Source organism: Vigna unguiculata, chromosome 2 (assembly GCF_004118075.2).
Source record: "Vigna unguiculata cultivar IT97K-499-35 chromosome 2, ASM411807v1, whole genome shotgun sequence".
Lineage (NCBI taxonomy): Eukaryota > Viridiplantae > Streptophyta > Magnoliopsida > Fabales > Fabaceae > Vigna > Vigna unguiculata.
The window spans coordinates 32,672,899-32,690,644 of NC_040280.1; the positions used below are offsets into that span (position 1 = coordinate 32,672,899).

General features: G+C 32.5%; 1 protein-coding gene across 3 annotated transcripts; it reads right to left on the bottom strand.

Annotated features, from left to right (window-relative positions):
* Nucleotides 1-1,856: 1,856 nt before the first annotated feature.
* Nucleotides 1,857-17,581, bottom strand: LOC114173388 (protein EXPORTIN 1A-like). 3 transcript variants are annotated; one of them, XM_028057752.1, is made up of 34 exons: nucleotides 17,459-17,580; nucleotides 17,277-17,347; nucleotides 15,298-15,414; nucleotides 15,067-15,206; nucleotides 13,500-13,592; nucleotides 13,308-13,379; nucleotides 12,957-13,064; nucleotides 12,806-12,888; nucleotides 12,131-12,269; nucleotides 11,987-12,055; nucleotides 11,835-11,909; nucleotides 11,641-11,703; nucleotides 11,517-11,561; nucleotides 11,135-11,242; nucleotides 10,854-10,955; nucleotides 10,093-10,287; nucleotides 9,905-9,964; nucleotides 9,343-9,453; nucleotides 8,016-8,113; nucleotides 7,820-7,928; nucleotides 7,057-7,122; nucleotides 6,874-6,972; nucleotides 6,702-6,782; nucleotides 6,520-6,609; nucleotides 5,248-5,333; nucleotides 5,038-5,118; nucleotides 4,778-4,960; nucleotides 4,558-4,624; nucleotides 4,142-4,252; nucleotides 3,761-3,868; nucleotides 3,164-3,301; nucleotides 2,942-3,079; nucleotides 2,764-2,868; nucleotides 2,309-2,431 (listed from the first exon to the last, which is right to left on the bottom strand). In XM_028057752.1, exons 4-34 carry the CDS (start codon nucleotides 15,097-15,099, stop codon nucleotides 2,309-2,311), a joined length of 3,039 nt encoding a protein of 1,012 aa, XP_027913553.1. In that variant the 5' UTR covers nucleotides 15,100-15,206; nucleotides 15,298-15,414; nucleotides 17,277-17,347; nucleotides 17,459-17,580. The 3 variants fall into 3 exon arrangements, with proteins under 3 accessions (XP_027913551.1, XP_027913553.1, XP_027913552.1); XM_028057751.1 differs by lacking the exon at nucleotides 15,067-15,206 and having other exon boundaries at nucleotides 17,459-17,581; XM_028057750.1 differs by lacking the exons at nucleotides 15,067-15,206; nucleotides 17,277-17,347; nucleotides 17,459-17,580 and adding an exon at nucleotides 15,859-15,957 and having other exon boundaries at nucleotides 1,857-2,431.
* Between the last annotated feature and the right edge of the window lie 165 nt (nucleotides 17,582-17,746).

A 17,746-nucleotide genomic window follows, 5' to 3' on the forward strand; every position in this document is an offset into this window, starting at 1 on the left:
AAAAATATATTTATAAAAGGTAATCATAAAAGAAATAATTGTTTTAATTTTATCATGCACAATTTCTTATTAGAAATAGTTAATCGTACTAAAAAAACAGTTACAAAAGTTAAACATAAAATGATAAGAATAAAAGTAATAATAAATTAAATTAAATTAAAAAATAAATATATTTTCAAGAAAGTAAGTTTTTTGTGATAAAATATCTTTTGATTCTTTTTTTCCTATCCGATATCTTCTCTTTCTTTCTTCTTTTCTCACTAAATTCCTTTCTCCTCACTTTATTATCCTTTTCCTCTATTAATCTTATCTCTGTTCTCTTTCTTTACTTTCTTCTTTGTTTATGATTTCCAATCATTAAGTACTTCTATTTCTAATTATTAAATACTTAAAGTTTTGACAAAATAAAACTAAAATAATAAACTAACTTGTATGTATTGTATTGTTTCATGTAAATATGTATTATTTTGACTACAATTATAAACACTTACAAAATTAAGTTTATATCATTAATCATTAATTATGATAAAGTGTTTAAAAGGTAATCCTTTTAGTTATTAGAAACATTTGTTGGCTAATTAAACATTATAAAATATTTACGAGTTTCATATATAGTAATGGTAATTTTAGAGTATGAATATCAATGTGATTGGTATTTGATAAATTAAAATTTTGGGAGTTAGTCATTTCTTCCTAATAAAACAAAATGGTTATATTAACTTAGATATCACTCCAACATCGACTCAACCAAACCACACATTCAGGTAATTTATAATGATAAAAAGTATAGCTGTCAAAATAGGTTGAAACCCGCAAGTCAATCTAGCTCATTACGGATTTGGATCGAGTTAGGTTAAACTTTTTTACAAATTTTAATATAGGTTAATTTTTGACCCGACTCATTTAAAACCCAGCTCACATGAGTTGAACCGTTATAAGCCGGATTGACTCACAAACATGCAGATAAAAGGATCGTATTTAAGTTGAATTTTACATTTAAGTCATGTTAGGTTGCTTTTTTATCCAACATATAAATAATTTGTATTTTTTTTATTTTGGTTTGTTTTTGAACTGTATTAAAATTTATTTAGATTTTAATTAGAATTACAATTTAATTTTGACAGAAAAAAAAATATTTTTTTAATTAAATGAACTCGTTAACCAACCCATTTAACACATTAACCCATAGTAGGCCAGACCAAGTTCAAATTTTTTTAACTCGCTAAAAAGTGAATTGGGTTGGATTGACTCATTAAATTATCAACCCGTGATGAATCGAGCCGAATAAAGTCGGATTACCCATTTTGACAACTATAATGAAAATGATAATAAGTGATGTGCAATATAGTTAATAGTTAATTACTTACAATGTAGAATATGCACCACAATGTAAATGAGAATAATGTAATGAATCATGTATATGATATAAGATTATATTTAAAACAAGATACGCTGTGGTGAAATGTTAAAAGGTTTTACATCTAATTTAATGACATGAATAAATCACTTGCTACGATAACCTTGTGAAACAAGTACATTAAAGCAAATATTTTATTAGATTGTCGACTAATTAAACCAAAATTTTTTAAAGCCGTACAATCTGATCAGATGACTGGTGGTGGCGCTCAGCGAATGCCACTAACAATGGCTGTACAGAAAATGACACACGACTCTCACAACTAAAGGTGTAACAAATACAAACATGATCCTCATCTCTACATGCGAAACTATTGAAACCACCCTATTCCCCAACAATTCAAGTCACAAGCAAAGACTAGACATTGGAGGTACACTAAGTTTTTCGTTCAATTTGAAGGACGGGGTCAAGTGATCTATAATAATAATAAGAATAAGAATAACACCAGGAAAATGAAAACCATATATTAATGCAATCATGGTTACATCAATTCCCCTAAACTAATAGGTGGAAAAGAAAACAAAATATCCAACCACAAGGACTGTTCTGCACAAATAGTCAGAGGTTACGTGACACCTAAGGAGTGATCATTACTAAAAAAAAAATTGACTCATCCATCCTGCGATTCTACGGAAAGCTGCCTTGATAAATCCCTCCCGTATGACTACTATATATCCTAAATTAGCAACTGCATACTCTAACACTTACCCAGACAGGGAAGTAGCCAAACCTCTGAAACCAGGAACCAGTCCCAAGACGATGCATTGGGAAAAGCAGAGAACAAGATTTTTGAGAGCAAAATGCTACATGTGTTCTCAAACCGTCCGGTATTTGATTGAATCAAGGCGAATGCCGGTGTGATGTGTTAACTTCTATATTGTATATAACCTACTACGAGTCAACCATTTCATCTTGCAACTCGCTCGGGGCAACAAGTCCTGGAATAGAAAGCATTCTTTGTCGTTCCCTATGTCTCTGAGCTGCAGCCTCTTCAGCATAGAGATCTTTGTTATCCTGCGGTAGAGAGAACAATTAACAAACCTGACCAGTTGCACAAATACACTAAGAACATAAGTCTAACACAAAACGATACACTTGTAGCGTCCAATAATCTAAGTGAAGCAAACCAAAACATCAACCAGCCAGGATACATAGAACTACATTAAGGAATTAGAATACCAGGCATGTTACGAAATCAATGGAATTACGTATTTAAGAGACTGGACCGACTTCGTTTAGCAAAAAAATGATGCAGTAGTCAATATTATATTGGCAAAAGTTCAAACTTCCCAATTGTGGCGATGGTGAAATGAGGCAAAAACATACAGTACTGTATAAAGAATTACCTGAGCTGAAAATTCTTTTGACTGTACAAGAAAATCTCGAATGTGAGTTTTAAATATCGCAAGGTCATTTGTTGACTCAAAAAGTCCATTAACAAATTGAGTAACCTGCAAATTTCCAGCAATTAGTCTTCTATTCGCAAATGGGTTTGTTTATAACATTAGTTTTCTCCTCGATTACCTCTGAAGCAGTCATGTTCCGAAATGAAGTGCTTAAAAGTTTTATTGTGAACTCACGTACAAAAGCTGCATTACTTGGGTAAGGATAGGCATTTGTAGAAGCATCCCAAAGAGGCTCAGTTAAGGAGCCAGAGTCAGCCTGATAAATGCCAACTCTTTCATTATAGCAAATTTTCACTGACTAATGAAACAAAAATAAAAAAGATATGATTTGAAACTGTACCAGACAGAACAAATGTTGAAGCACCAAGACATGTAATTTGAACCCAGGCTTATGAAAAGTGTCTGTCAAGACAGCAAATATCTCTTGCTCAATTGTCAAAAAGTACGTCCGATAAAACTGATTACAGAACTCTGATGCCTGTTTAATAGAGAAAAACGAGGGAAATCTTGAGGGAGGATCAGAATCATCCAGAACAGGAAAGTGATAGACAATAACAAACAAGAAAAACTATGGAAAATAAAAGGCCGGGTTGTTTGTGCTCATTTAGAACAGTGTTTCTTTATTAAAATATGTAAGGTTCTACTTCTTTAGGTCCAATTTATTTAATGAACAGTTTTCAGGCTTTCTTAACAAGGAAATTTGGGCCAGTTTGTTTAGCTTAAAACAAGCAGGAGTTTGCCTATTTCATTAAACATACACTAACTTTTATTTATTTTTTTAAAATAAGCACTACGAAACAGCCCTTCATCTTCTTCTGAAATAAGTTATTTTCCTTAAAATTGCTTATTGTAGAAATCTGTATTTAAAGTATAAATAAATTGTTTCACAGCTTTGGAAATGAAGTGAGATATGGATTAAATAATATACAAAGATCACCTGAAACTTCTTCAGCATCTCAAACAACAGGTTTAGCCCAGTCTCAGCAATATTCCTTTCTGTATGCCGAAATGCCCATATTATTGAATCCATAACAAGCTTCAGTTGCTGAAACAAATTACAAACATCAGACTACAAAAAATAAATTAGGAAAAACAGTTACTGTCAACTTTAGATAAAATCAAATAATCCGCCACACAATTTTTAGCATAGACAAAGTGCTTTGAAAGAAACACAACAAGCATCAGTTGCTGAAACAGATTACAAATATTAGACTACAAAAATAAATTAGGAAGAACAGTCACTGTCTACATGGACAAAACCAAATAAACTGCCACACAATTGTTTGGCGTAAGCAAAGTGCTAGGTAAGAAACACCACCTGACTAGACAAGCAGAACAAAGCAGGGAAGCAGTGAGTAGCTATGGCACGCAGTAATGAGAAGAACTTTAGCCGATGCTCTGGGTAGTCTTCAAAATTCTTTGTAATCATCTGTGTACCAGAATAAAAGAATAATTGCAAATATTGATATTTAGGTGCAGATATCCAATAATTATACACCATCATAATTGATAGAATATAACAGATAATGAATAAAAACAGAACTTCTAAGCAATGTCAAACCAGTTTCATCAAATGTAAGCATAGGTTATCAACAACCACATACCAGAAAAAAAGGCCATTCAACTAGGGAAAATAAATGTTGGTTGGCCATGCTGGAAGTCAATTTAAGGGCATTATGATAAACTATTGGAGTGTACAATGCAGTTACCTAGACAAATAACCTAGACAATTACCTCCAGTGTGCACTGGAAAACAGCTTCAAATATGCGAGGGACATCTTCAACCATTGCAGCTTTATATCTGCAGAGAATACGAGCAATCTTAGCTTATTCTCCTTCTACAAGCTTATTTTGGTTGAGGTGAACACTATTAGATAATAAAAGAATATAAACGTAGAATTTTGAGTGTTCACGCTCAATTAATTAACAAATAAAGAGAGAAGAATTGACACACTTGTTTACAATCGTGGCAAAAAGTGACAAGACCTCTGATTCCCTTGCATCAGGCACATTCCTAGCATAATCTCCAAGAACAGGATCCATCATTGGTGGTACAAAATGTTTTGCAATTTGTGGTTGATCCTCAGCCTTGTCCAAGAATGTATCAACCAGTTTAAGTGTTTCTCTCTTAACCGAACTGCATCAATAACAACACTATCAAGGTTAACAGCAATCTGGTTACTACAAAATCAATGTTATATTAACCAAACCCACCGTAGAAGTTTCACATAGGATGTTCTAGAAGCAAAAGGTCCACCCTCTGCAATACTTTTCGATATAAGCTCGCTATACATTCTGTTGCAGGTAAAAAATATATTAGTCATTATTAATGGGAGGATAAAAGAATATAATCTGTATATTTGTAGCATAAAACAAAAATCCATGTCAAAATAATATAAAGACATTTCAGTCAACAGAACATACCGGTACACGTTCAACATGTCCAAAAAAATCAATGTGATCTGTGGTAGGAAATATGTTCCTAGAGAAGATGCAACACTTGTATTTGTCTGCAATTAGAAGAAGCGTAAAGCACAAGGAGAAAACTAAACAAACGCTACAAACCATGACACAGATATTAATGGTTAGATATGTAATATATAACCATGCACGTGTCTTTGCCTAACAGGTTGAGCCATTTGGAATAATTGGTTCATGATACGACATTGGAAGTCTACAATACACCACCAAGTGGTCAAGAGTTCGTTCCTTGCATCCCCATTCTTGAAATAAAAAATTTAATTTTAACAAAAGGTAAGAAAGTCAGTGCATTGGCCACGCTCAAATGATAAGACCCAAAAGGCTTATGCTTTTATGAAGTACATATATGTATGTTAGAGAAGTAACATAAACCATTACTGGTTCATGATACGATATTTGAAGTCTACATTACACTACCAAGTGGTCAAGAGTTTATTCCTTGCATCCCCATATATGAAGTAAAAAAATTGAATTTTAACAGAAGGTAAGAAAGCACGTGTGCATTGACCACGGTCAAATAATAAGACCGGAAATGCTTATGCTTTTATGAACGTACAAGCATGTTAGAGAAGTAACATAAACCATTGATGTGGATCCACCAAACAGCTATATGTCTAACAATTACACATCAACCCTTGGTAGAAACTTAAGAAAAGATAAGGTGTTAAAACCCTGGCTAATTATCAAATAACTAGCAAGGTACAACATTATATTATAATGACTCCTATCATATGCTCAGTACCAAAGTCATTAGATGTATTTTGTTATGAAAGTTTATTCAGAAGGAAGGTTTCCCTATTTCCAGGTAAGGTTAATCCACAAGTTTCACCAAAGGCTTATGGCTGTACTTCTAATAAGCTATTCATGAAGGTCCACCAGCAGCGGGAATTAAACCAAAATTCTTATGTTCAACTGCCAATAATGCACACATGAAGAGTACAGAATACAAAAATTTCTATTAAGATCATTTACTAATAATGGAATAAACAAAATGTACGATACGAAGAAATAATTCATCCCTCAACAAAGAACAAAGACTTGTGTAGGAAATTCTAAATTCGGAAATAAAAGATCAAACAATAAATTAATCAAAGAACTTATTTTCAGATGACTAGAAAGAACAAATTAATTTCCACTTCAAAAGCCATCAAGTATGCGATGTGAAATTCTCAGGAAATATAAAGTAGAATAAACAAAATTACCACATAGTTATACCTGTAATATATTAAGAACATTTCGGATCACATCTTGATCCTTCAGAAAATCAACATTTTGGTGTGCCTTCCCAATAATCTCCATCCACCTCTGCCGAAGAATGAGTAGGATGAGAATTCGTGCATGTAAATAACATTAAAAAGATAAAGGAAATAATGTGGCTTCTTAATCAAACAGATAACCTGATTCGGTAGCACCATCAACTTTTGAAGATATTCATCTCTCTTCTGGACATCAGACTCTGCTTGAATCATGTAAGCAACCTACAACATTTAATATCAATTAAAAATATACACATGAAAATATAAGCATATCACTTAAGATTATCAGTCAACTTAAGAGAAAAATGGATACAGATTCATAGAACGAGTGTATTTGATGGGGTTCAAGATCCGCAATTGTATTTGGAAGAGTAGTAAGAAGTTCAGAAACAAAGGGCCCATTTTCTCCAACCTGACATAACAACAAACATGATTATTAGTATTATTATTATATGTAGAAATGGAATATACTTGCTTTTGGGAGATAAAATGTTACCTGGGTGGTAACAAATTTACGCTTGCACTTCTGAACTATTTTCAAAAATGTATCGCAGGCCATATCCTAAAATAAGTTAAACATGAACAAAATTATGCAAAATGAATTTTGAACGGAAAAAATAATATACATGTAAAATAATGTTTTAATCATTGAAGAATGCCACAGTATTTAAATTAAATTTTAGTACTCCATTGGAATAAACTACTAGTTCAAAAGAAAAATGAAATAAGTTAGCTGTAGGTAAAAACACAAACAAGACATATAAGATCAGAATAATCAAATCACACATCGAGTTAAATACACCACTAATATAATCAAATTTTAAAAGAAAAAAGAGAATAGGAACTAAATTGGAATATTAAAACTAAAGAATCTAATACTGATTTTTTAAGAAAACATACAATTTATTCTTGGATGGTTTATATAGGTTACTGACTGTAGTGTTAAGAGTTTAGGATAGACTTTTAGGGGCATCATATTAAAGTATTAATATTAAATATGTTTGTAATAGGGGTTTATGACTCTGTAAAGCAAATTCTGTTTTATTGTAATCTGTGTGATTTAATATTTCTCTTCTTCCGACTCCAAGACATCAATTGATGTATAAATTTCAATTTTAAGTTATTTGACATAAACAAAGCTCCTAACATAAGAAAGACAAGCACAACCAAGGTTTATTCCAAACAAGTCATGCAAATATCATCAGAGACGACAGTCATCTGACATCTGACAGAAAACATAGAAAAACGAAAATCAAAACCTGAACTCCAGGATGTGTCTCATGCATAAACTCAAATAACTTATTAACAACAGTTTTAAGAAACTTCCAATGAGCTCTTAAAAACCGTGGATACTGCCCAACTACATACCTGTCAGAAGAAGAAACTGCATATTATTCAACAAAGGAAATGCATCATTAAAAACAAAGAGCAAATGAATATACAAAAATCACTTACATGATATTACTAGCAATAACGGCTTTGTTATCTTTTCCTTTTGTGATTTCACATAGGTTTAATAAATCACGAATGACCATAACCAAAAATCTGTTTTCCTGCCACAGAACCAAGATGTGAGTTTTAACTTATTTTTTCTAGAAATAACACAACCAATAAAAGAGTCCACAAGAAAAAACAAAGATATTTGCTATGATACATAGTAATCTAGCCTATTGGGCCTGCGCATTGTAATGGTCAGAGTACCTGCGCAGGAGCCAATTCTCCTAGACTAGAAAATTCAGCTGGCTGCTAGCCTAATCAGCAAGATACAAGTACTAGGACTCAGTTGAGTTTTAGTTAGCTGTCACATCTGTTTGCAACTGTACTGTAAATATCAATATCTGTAATTTTCTAATTTCATATCAGAATAAAAACGATAATCTAGGAATTATTTCTCAGTCAAATTATTCACACCATGAATACAACTAACATTACTCGGTTGGAAAATCCTGTTATACATGCATCAATTAAAAAAATAAAAATAAAAGAACAAAGTAAAGCAACATTGAGGATGAAAATATATTTATAATTAGGATATAGCAGTTTAGATTTGATGTTGATATGTACCAACAATTGGGCTTAAATGGCTCTAGCCCTGTAACCATGTTTGTTAAACTCATAAACTCGAGTGAAGAAGCAAGCCAGCAAGTTGAACTCAATTGTAATTTCCTTGCCTCCAATGACCTTATTACAACAAAGATTTACCATGACTCAAATGATTTGAAGAAATTAACTCCTTTTTTAAATGTTTTAACTTAAATATCTTGCTTTCATGAATTTATAAATAATTGGGTTATAATTGTAGTTTTACGTTTAATTAGTTTAGTTATTGTGATTTGCTATTTTAGTACATTGTTTGAATTATTGTTGTGTTAAGTATCATGTTAAGCCTATATGTATGTCATCAACAAGTTTTTAAGTAATATTCTTTTTCGATTATGTAAGAAAACTCCCAAGAATTTCCACGCAAACTTCGCTAGACAAATTTAGGAAAGCTACACAAGTTTGTGTAAACGCTATAGGGTTGTAGTTATCAACATTGACTTGGGGCTCTGCCATGCATCTTTGCCAGCATTGCATTTCACCCAGAACCCTTTCTCCCAGTCCCACATCTCTGTTTCCTCTCTATGAAGAGCAGTTCTGGTCTCATTATGTGCCCTATTTCTCATGCTTACCATATTTATAAAATAAATATTAAAAATTTGAACTGAATTTATTAATATATTAGTAGGATCACATCTTAACAACAGTCGGCAGAACAATGTTATTGGGTTGTTCACAATACCTGCTCTTCCATCATGGAACCAGATATAGATCCTATCGCCCAGCACAGTGTGTTCAAATTGTTCCACGTCCAGTCCTCACCACTAAGTTGTTTACTTAACTTCCTCAACATCTGCACATGATTATATAAAAGTCCACTACATCAAGTTCTGATATTTGTATAGGGACAAAAATGCATCAATTTCTCAATTGCAAGTCAGTATATGAAAATAACATATCCATACAACATTGATAAATCCTTGGGTTAATGAAGCACAGCTTTTTTTGCGCATGTACAATCGCATCATCAAAGTTTAAATCTAACACCTCATGCAAACTGCCCAAACCCCCACAACTAGGGCGACCTTAATGGGTTTTAAAGTTGAACTTATTAATATTATCTTTGAACAAACACCAAATATAAATTGCATCCTAGTTTCTACCCCTGGATGAAAAGAAAAACCAGTTCATATTTGGAAATTACAAAAAATACAAACTTCCCAATAATAAATTTGAAATAAAAGCCCAAGATTGATTTTTTATCTCCCTTCAAAACCAAGATCACCGAATTGTAATTCACATACCTGCTTTTCAGTATCATCATGGTCAAGATGTGACAAGTAAATAAGAGTCTCCCTCATAATCTGTATAATTGATTGAACTTTGACTAATCAGAATATGATGACAGAAATCTCTCAAATTTATTCTTTAATCATCCAATAAAGTACAATATTCATTCGTAAACAGCTTCAGACATTTTCAGTATTATTACCTTGTATTGGACAAGAACAGCATTGTCTTTCATTGTTTCCCGCACTATATTCCCATTTTCATCTTCAACTATGAGAACCTCCTCTGGTTTCGCCATACGACAGATCATAAGCATTCTTAACTTTGACATGGGACCAGCATAAAGTTGCCGGCGCTGAAGAAGCTGTGAACCAATGCCGTCAACCATACCAGGCACCTGCTTGCCATTGAGAAAAATATAATCATGACCTTAGCCATTCTTAGAATGATGAAAACAGTATATATGATCAATGATAGGCATATGGAAAATAATGGAAATTTAAAGTTGAACAAAAATACACATTTGAAAATGTTATAAAGATTGACAACATATTAATTGAAAACCATTTCAGACAATGTATATTCCAAAATAATGATTTTTAGGGTTAAACCAACTGATCCAAACTATATCTTGTAAATAAATATCTTAGATCTCAGAACACAAACTATTAATAGGAATACCCTATGTTAGTGCACTGAAGAAAAAACACAAACAATAACTGAAGAAAGAGAAAGTAAGGAGAAAATTTTCCATAGTTATTTATTACACCTAAGTTTACCAGATTTGATTTTATTCATTAGATTGCAATTACAGCATTGTACTTTATTAGCTCATTAACAAGTTATATATATATATATATATATATATATTGAAGTACCAAACACAACAAACATATTTTAAAAATGCCAGCTCTTGTTTCGAACAATCAAGATCAAGGTATGAGAAAAATTAAGAGACAACACCTGAAGTCCAATCATGCTTGCTGCTGTTGCTGCAGAGTTCTCCAAACCATGGTGTGGCTCAAATAATTCTGCAACCAAGACATTCCAGTAGTCCAGACAGACCTGATATTTTTTGGAAAACAAGTACACATAAAATAAAATTCTTGTACATTTCAGAACACTAAGTTAGGACACTTCCAATGGTGGGGACCAAAAGTGGTGTATAAGGTTGAGAACGAAAAAAAAATTGAGCAATCACAACATAATCATTCATAGTGAAGACATAAATGTTATCATCATACCTTAAAAACCTCAGTATCATCCACATATGAGATATTGATGAGATATTCAAGACCCAAAAGCAAAGCAGATATATTCTCTTGAGTGGACTCCAGAATTCGAATATGAACCTGCATAAGCAGAAGGGTATCACCACACAACTATTCTTGTTAATAAAGACCTGAACACTCATCAAACAAACAAAAAATCAATAAGTGAAATATACATAGAAAGAAAAAATAGGAGGAAGAGTTGACATACAAAAGCAAAAAGAAAAACAAAGAAAACTTTGGCACAACAGTTCATGATACCGTAGTACATTCTTTCACCGGGTCACATTACATTTCATTAATATAAACCTTCCTTGTAATCAAAGAAAACATAAAACTGAAAAAATAAACTTGCCTTGAAAAATGATGTGAAGAACAGTGCCACATTTTGTATAAATGCCTAAACAGAGGAGAAACTTGTCAGATAGATGCTTCACAAGTAATTTAGTAGTAAATCAGGCTAGCTTACGGAGACTTACTTGCTCTTCACTTGAACCATGTGCATATGCCTCAGGTATATTAGTAGTGGGCGGAAGTATGCTCTGCATGAAACAAAACAATATCCCAGAATCAACCAAAGAAACTATCACATGATCAACAAAATAGATACAGGAATATGATGAAGCAAATAGGCAAATAAAACGTGAAACAGAAAATTATTATTTAAACACACCTGCAACTGAACCATGAATATGTTGTACATCTTAATATGAGCATCAAAGTAATTCCGAAACTGAAGGGCTGCAACCTGTGAATATTAAAAGATAGTGATTTCATCTTGAAAGTTCCAGTTACAATGTTATACACATAGAGGATGGAGCATACCTCGGTTAAGCATTGCAATGTCAGGTTCTGATAAGCAGGAATTGGGAAAAATTTTAGCAGTTTCTCAAGCTGTAATGAACAAACAACCAAGAGATTTCAGAATTACTCAATTGCAGTGCTACTTAAGCAGAAAACTGCACCTACCAATGGTGATTCAAATATATAGCCCAAAGGAATCCATGATAAGAAGGCATGCAATGTAGACAGTGTTGCACATATGAGCTCAGTTCTTTGGGACGCTGATAACACATATAAGCACAACTCATGTATGAGCTGAAATTCACTGCAAACAGCACGTATAATTCTTAGCATTATGTAAGTACTCCTTCCTTAATAACTAAAATGAGCTGGAGCCAGAAAATCAAGAGTGTAAAAAAATAGATAATCAATGTCCAGCATTGAGAAATTAGTTCCACCAATAATCTAACACAAAAGAGAATGCCATCCCCTGTTACCTTTCCTGATAAATGTATTTGTGCAATTTATTCTTCATAGTTTACCTCTCAGTATGTCAGTTATAATTTTGTAACTATAAGACAACTACACTCTATAATGTAAGCTTTGGCTCTATATATATTTTCAGCAACAGAAGCTTATCTCTCTACACATTTCAATAAAAATTTCACTTTATTTTGTATTTTCTAAGCATTTCAATTCAGAATTCTCTATTTTAATTAATTTATTATCCCTTCTGTTTGACAGGGCCTATCAGAGAACAAGAAAAAATGCTATATCACCAAAGTACAAGAAAGAGAAATGTAATAGAAAAAAAAAAGTCGTGGTGTAAGATTTCCTATAAACAAAGTCAATCACTATTACCTATTCAATGATTGTTTAAGCTCTTTTATCTTCTGCTGAGTCATCTCTCCTCTTGAAAAATCAAAAACCTCTTCACTCAAGAGCTGAAAGAACATTTTGCAGTGTTACTCATTGACTAAAGGAACATTCTTTATGAGAAAAGTGAACATACCTTCAATATTGCCATACAATTCTCGCAAATTGTTTCACTTGTTTTAGCTGCTGAAACAAGGTCCGGAATGAAGCTTCTCCATCTCACTGGCCATTCATGCTTCAAAATCTGTGCATGTAGGATTTATTTGAGAAAAACATTCATATGTAGTTAATCAATCAGAAAAAGAATTTAATCAAACATTGCAACAGAATTATTAAGTGAAAGGTAAAAGAAACCAACACATCCATTAGAAAAACAGAGGAAAACTATAGAAAATGAATAAATTTTATCTAGAAAAATAAACTGTGCAGAGTATAACTGGATGAGAATAACATAAATGACCAATTGAGCAATATGACATAGGTATACCTGAACTAAAATAATATTGAGTTTGTTGACATACAATCGCTCTGTTCGAAATGACACTTCATTGCGAGATAGCTAAACAAAAAAGGGTCAGTAAAGAAGAGAAAAGATACAAAAAGAGACTAAAAGCATACAAATCAACACAACAAGTGTCACTAGCTATGGTCTCTGCATTTTACAAGATGTCGCTCATACCTGTACAATAACATCAGAGATAAAATTTTTCATTCCGTCTCGCTGCTCAGCAGGCAATGCATTCCATCTATATTTAATTACACCTTCTAGAACCTGTATATACAATAGAACTATAGTAACAAAGTGGAGAATCTGTTTGATAACTAATAATGTTGCTTCCATGAAACTTAACTCTATAAACCAGTTGAGTGCAGAAGTCAGGGAAAATAAACAGTGTAAAAATACACACATAATACACAAGTAAAAGAGTCAATAATTCCATCAACAAAACAACACCAAAATTGTATGGGGTTAACATTTCAGCAAATATAGTAATTAGACCTCTAGGAAAGTAATTTTGGCTTGAAATACTTCCACTCAAATATTAATTAGCTATGACTGAAACAAAACAATTATGTCCTTTAAAATAAGCATACTTCCAACTTCGATTATCACTAATAAAGATTCAATCTAGCACATACACCTTGATCCATACAAGAAAACATTATCTTCCTTACAGACTATAATTGATGGTAAAGGGCCTAGTTAAAAGTTACATGTATAATTGATAGTCGTAGGTTTTTAGCACGGGTTCCAGAATGGCATTTGAAGCTAAAGCTATAAATCCCAAAGGGTGGAATGGAAGGGCTGACCCTAAAATGCCGTTACATTAAAGATTATAGAAAGATAAGTAATTTCTTATATATAAATAAATGTATAAAAAAGGTCCAAAACTAGAGATATATAAAGAACCCACAGTCATAAATCATAATTCACAAACACAATCACCATAAATCTAAGGACTAACTAACTAGGCAATAGCAACGGAAGTCAAAGAAGTCAAGGGGTTTAACATTTTGACACATAAGTTGATGGAATCAATTGAAAAATAAAAAGGGGAAGATGATGCCATTACAGAAGAAAACATAGAGGGGTTGTGAATTTTGAAAAGCTCAAGAAAAGGGACAAAAAGAGGTCATGGGAGATGTAAACTGTGAAGGTATGTGTACAAACTACACCAAAAAAAAAAAAAGAACAGAGGCGTGAATGTACTTAATTGAGAACAGTCTGAAGGGTGACTGAAAACAATGGTTAAGAATACTAGCAGCCAACAAAGAACAATTTTGAAACAGTGTCTCAGAATATGCCAAACTTGGCCAGAAACTACACCAGCAAGTAGGTTTGGGTCAAAGTTCAGAGCAGACTTAACATAGATCAACTTTTCAAGTGTTTTTGCACGAATCATCAAAACAAAGTTTCTCAACCCATATTGCCAAAGGAAATCTCCAACTGTCAACAAAAAATGGAGTTGCTTAACTCCTTTTTGCTGGACCATATTATGCCATGACAACATTAAAAATTTTAATAACTTTTCACTTCAACCCAACAACTATTAAAAACGAGGCATGGGGTTTTTTAGGAGTCTGAGAGTTGTCTTTGGAATGTTATGCAGAAAATATTTACAAATTTAAATGAAAGAAAAGCTAATGAAATATTAAGTTCAATGAACAACATTGTCCCTGCATGTAACTTTTTAAGCAACATTAATTCTAGATGTTTTAATCAAGTATGCCAGTGTATCGGATACCTCAATTACACAAATGTAGTAAGTCCTGAACATTCATTTGGGCATTGTGGTATAATTTAAGGTACTGTCTCCTGGAATTTAATTGCAGAACAACTCCGCCAACTCCATGAAATTGTATAATGATCTAAAAGTATGATTCGCTGTACAGGACAAACAGTTTTACGTCTTACAAATGAAAAATAAACAACATTAGCTATTTACCCCACATTACCGATCATCAAACAAACTAACCTGTAAGGCAAAGAACTTTGTATTTAGGCTTTGAGTGTTCTGTAAAATATGCATCACTTGGAGCCACGTATCAGGATTATTTTGCAAATCCCGCAAAATCTGGTCAGCAGCAGTTCTCTGCATTATTATAAAGAATCATTACTCAATAATCTAAAAAGTAGGTATAAACAAGCAGAAAAAAAAAATGACAAGTTTCAAAAATTGACAATGCTACCAAGAATTCTATTCCCGAAGTCCACCTTAGTGAACCAAGTCAGTGCCTCGAAAAAGAGTATTTACGAGATGCCAAAGCAATTTAATAGTGAATGATTAAAAATAATAACTCCGTCTAAAAATAAACCCTAAACGCGTAAGCGAGTTCTGTACGGCAACACTGTTCTCACTCATTGGGAGACACGAAGAGACAATGAAAACTAAAAGTATGGAGAAGCCAAACTGTGAGTGAAGATGAGAAGAGAATGTCACAGTGAAGCAAGAAAGAGGCAAATTAGAGAAAATGTTGAATACTGGAGACGCAAGGGAAAGAGAAAGAGTGACGAAAAGAAAGAAGAAGCCTGTGACCTGTTCCTTGGATCCGGTGCCATAGAAGGCAGCGACAGTGGCATCGAGTAAAGGCACATCAATAGGTTGGGACAAATCCCTGAGCTTCTCCGCGGCCATGGAGTGTGAGCGATAAACCCTAGAATCTATACGAGAAGGAAGAGGAAGAAGAGAGAAAATATTGCTGTAAAAGATTTGATTTGAGGAAGGAAAAAGAGGGAGTTAGGGAGGGAGAGGGAATTTGGACTTGGTACGTTATATATTGAGAGAGAACTCATATGACAGCTTGAATTTGAAGCAGAGTTGGAAATTTGGGGAATTTTTTTATTATTAATTATTATCTTTCTGTCGTCTTCTGTTACTGTATTTAGTTGCCACCTGTTTTTTTTTTATTATTATTAAGATAAATATAAGTTTTGTTGCGAACTTCCATTTAATGGAACTTTAAATAATGTCATTTTATATTATTCTTAAATATTAATAAAGTTTTAACTTTTTCTAAATTATAAAATTTTAACAAAAATTAAATTGCATAACAATTTATTTCTTTTTTTTCAAATTAGCACGACACCGTCTTCGAAATGTCTTATATTTGTATTTATTTATATGTATAAGATGAAAAAAAAATTGATATAGATAATTATTTTAGTTATTGTTTTATTAAATTAAATATTATTGAAGTATATAATATTTAATTATGTTATGTTAAAAATATTCATTTTATTTTAAGTACAAATGCATGAGTGATGAATGATAAATAACTTATTATTATATGATAATTTAATAACAATAATAATAGACATATTTCTTATAACAAATTAAAACTATTATTAAAAATTTACATAAAATATCTTATTTTAACATTAACAAAAGAATTTATAAATAGTTACTTATCTAGTTATGTTATACAAATTTACGGTGGCTATTTTTAACAAATTATTAATGATATATATTAATTATGCAAAAATTACAAATTACAATTTGTAATTAAAATGATTATTAATTTCAAATAGTACAAAAGTGTGCTATTTAAAGATGTGAATTATTTTTGTGACATCTTTTAAAATAGAATAAATATACTGAAATTAAATATTACATAATTATAATATAAAATAAAACATCAGACTAAAAAGTATGAAAATGCATTATTGATATACTTATCCATAAGTATATTAAGGGGAAATTTAGACACAACACGATGTCATCAAAACAAAATTAAAATGGAATCAGGGGTGAGTTACTGCTACTCTTGCTTAGGCGAGAGTTAGAGTTACTCACTTGAGCGAGATCGGTGGTTTTTCACCTGTTCGCACATGCAACGCCCTGTTCAACTAGAAATACTCAACCATACAACCATACTAATTCATGCAACCATCCACATCAATCAAGCACCAGAAACACAAAAATAGCTTAAAAGTCCTAAACCTAGCTTCTCTTACCTGGAAAAGAGGACCAAAGAGAAAGAGAGCCCTAACAGAAACTCACCACAGCTCAACGACAGCTTAAGAAGCTGAAACAAATACGTACAAGTACAAAAAGAACTTAGACTTGGTGGAGATTAGGGCATGGCTAGAGCATAAGAGCTGAAAACAAAAGGAAACAAGGGAAAGGATCAACTTACATGGGAAAATGAGCTCAGACAGCTCCGAACAAGGATGATTTGCTAACTCAGGGAGGCAAAAGTTGTGCCCTAGCAGAGTTGCTGCTCAAGAATTTGAGGGAGGGGAGGGATTTATTTTTAGAAAAAGAGACAAGTGAGAGTTTGGTAAGGCTGGAAAGGGTTTTAGGGGTCCCATAATGAGCTGACCCTGGGCCCTGTAAGAAGTCAGGCCCAAGCTCTCTCTTAAAACATAATTTAAATAAAAAGGGTATCACAATTTTCTCATACAAAACTTACCAAAATTTTACA

Excerpts from the sequence above, each read along its gene's own strand:
- LOC114173388 (XM_028057750.1), bottom strand. The coding sequence starts at position 15,957 with ATGGCCGCGGAGAAGCTCAGGGATTTGTCCCAACCTATTGATGTGCCT. Across the intron at positions 6,610-6,701 it reads TGATGGTGCTACCGAATCAG|AGGTGGATGGAGATTATTGG; the intron begins GTTATCTGTTTG and ends ATTCTTCGGCAG. Across the intron at positions 3,302-3,760 it reads AGATGCTGAAGAAGTTTCAG|GCATCAGAGTTCTGTAATCA; the intron begins GTGATCTTTGTA and ends TCTATTAAACAG.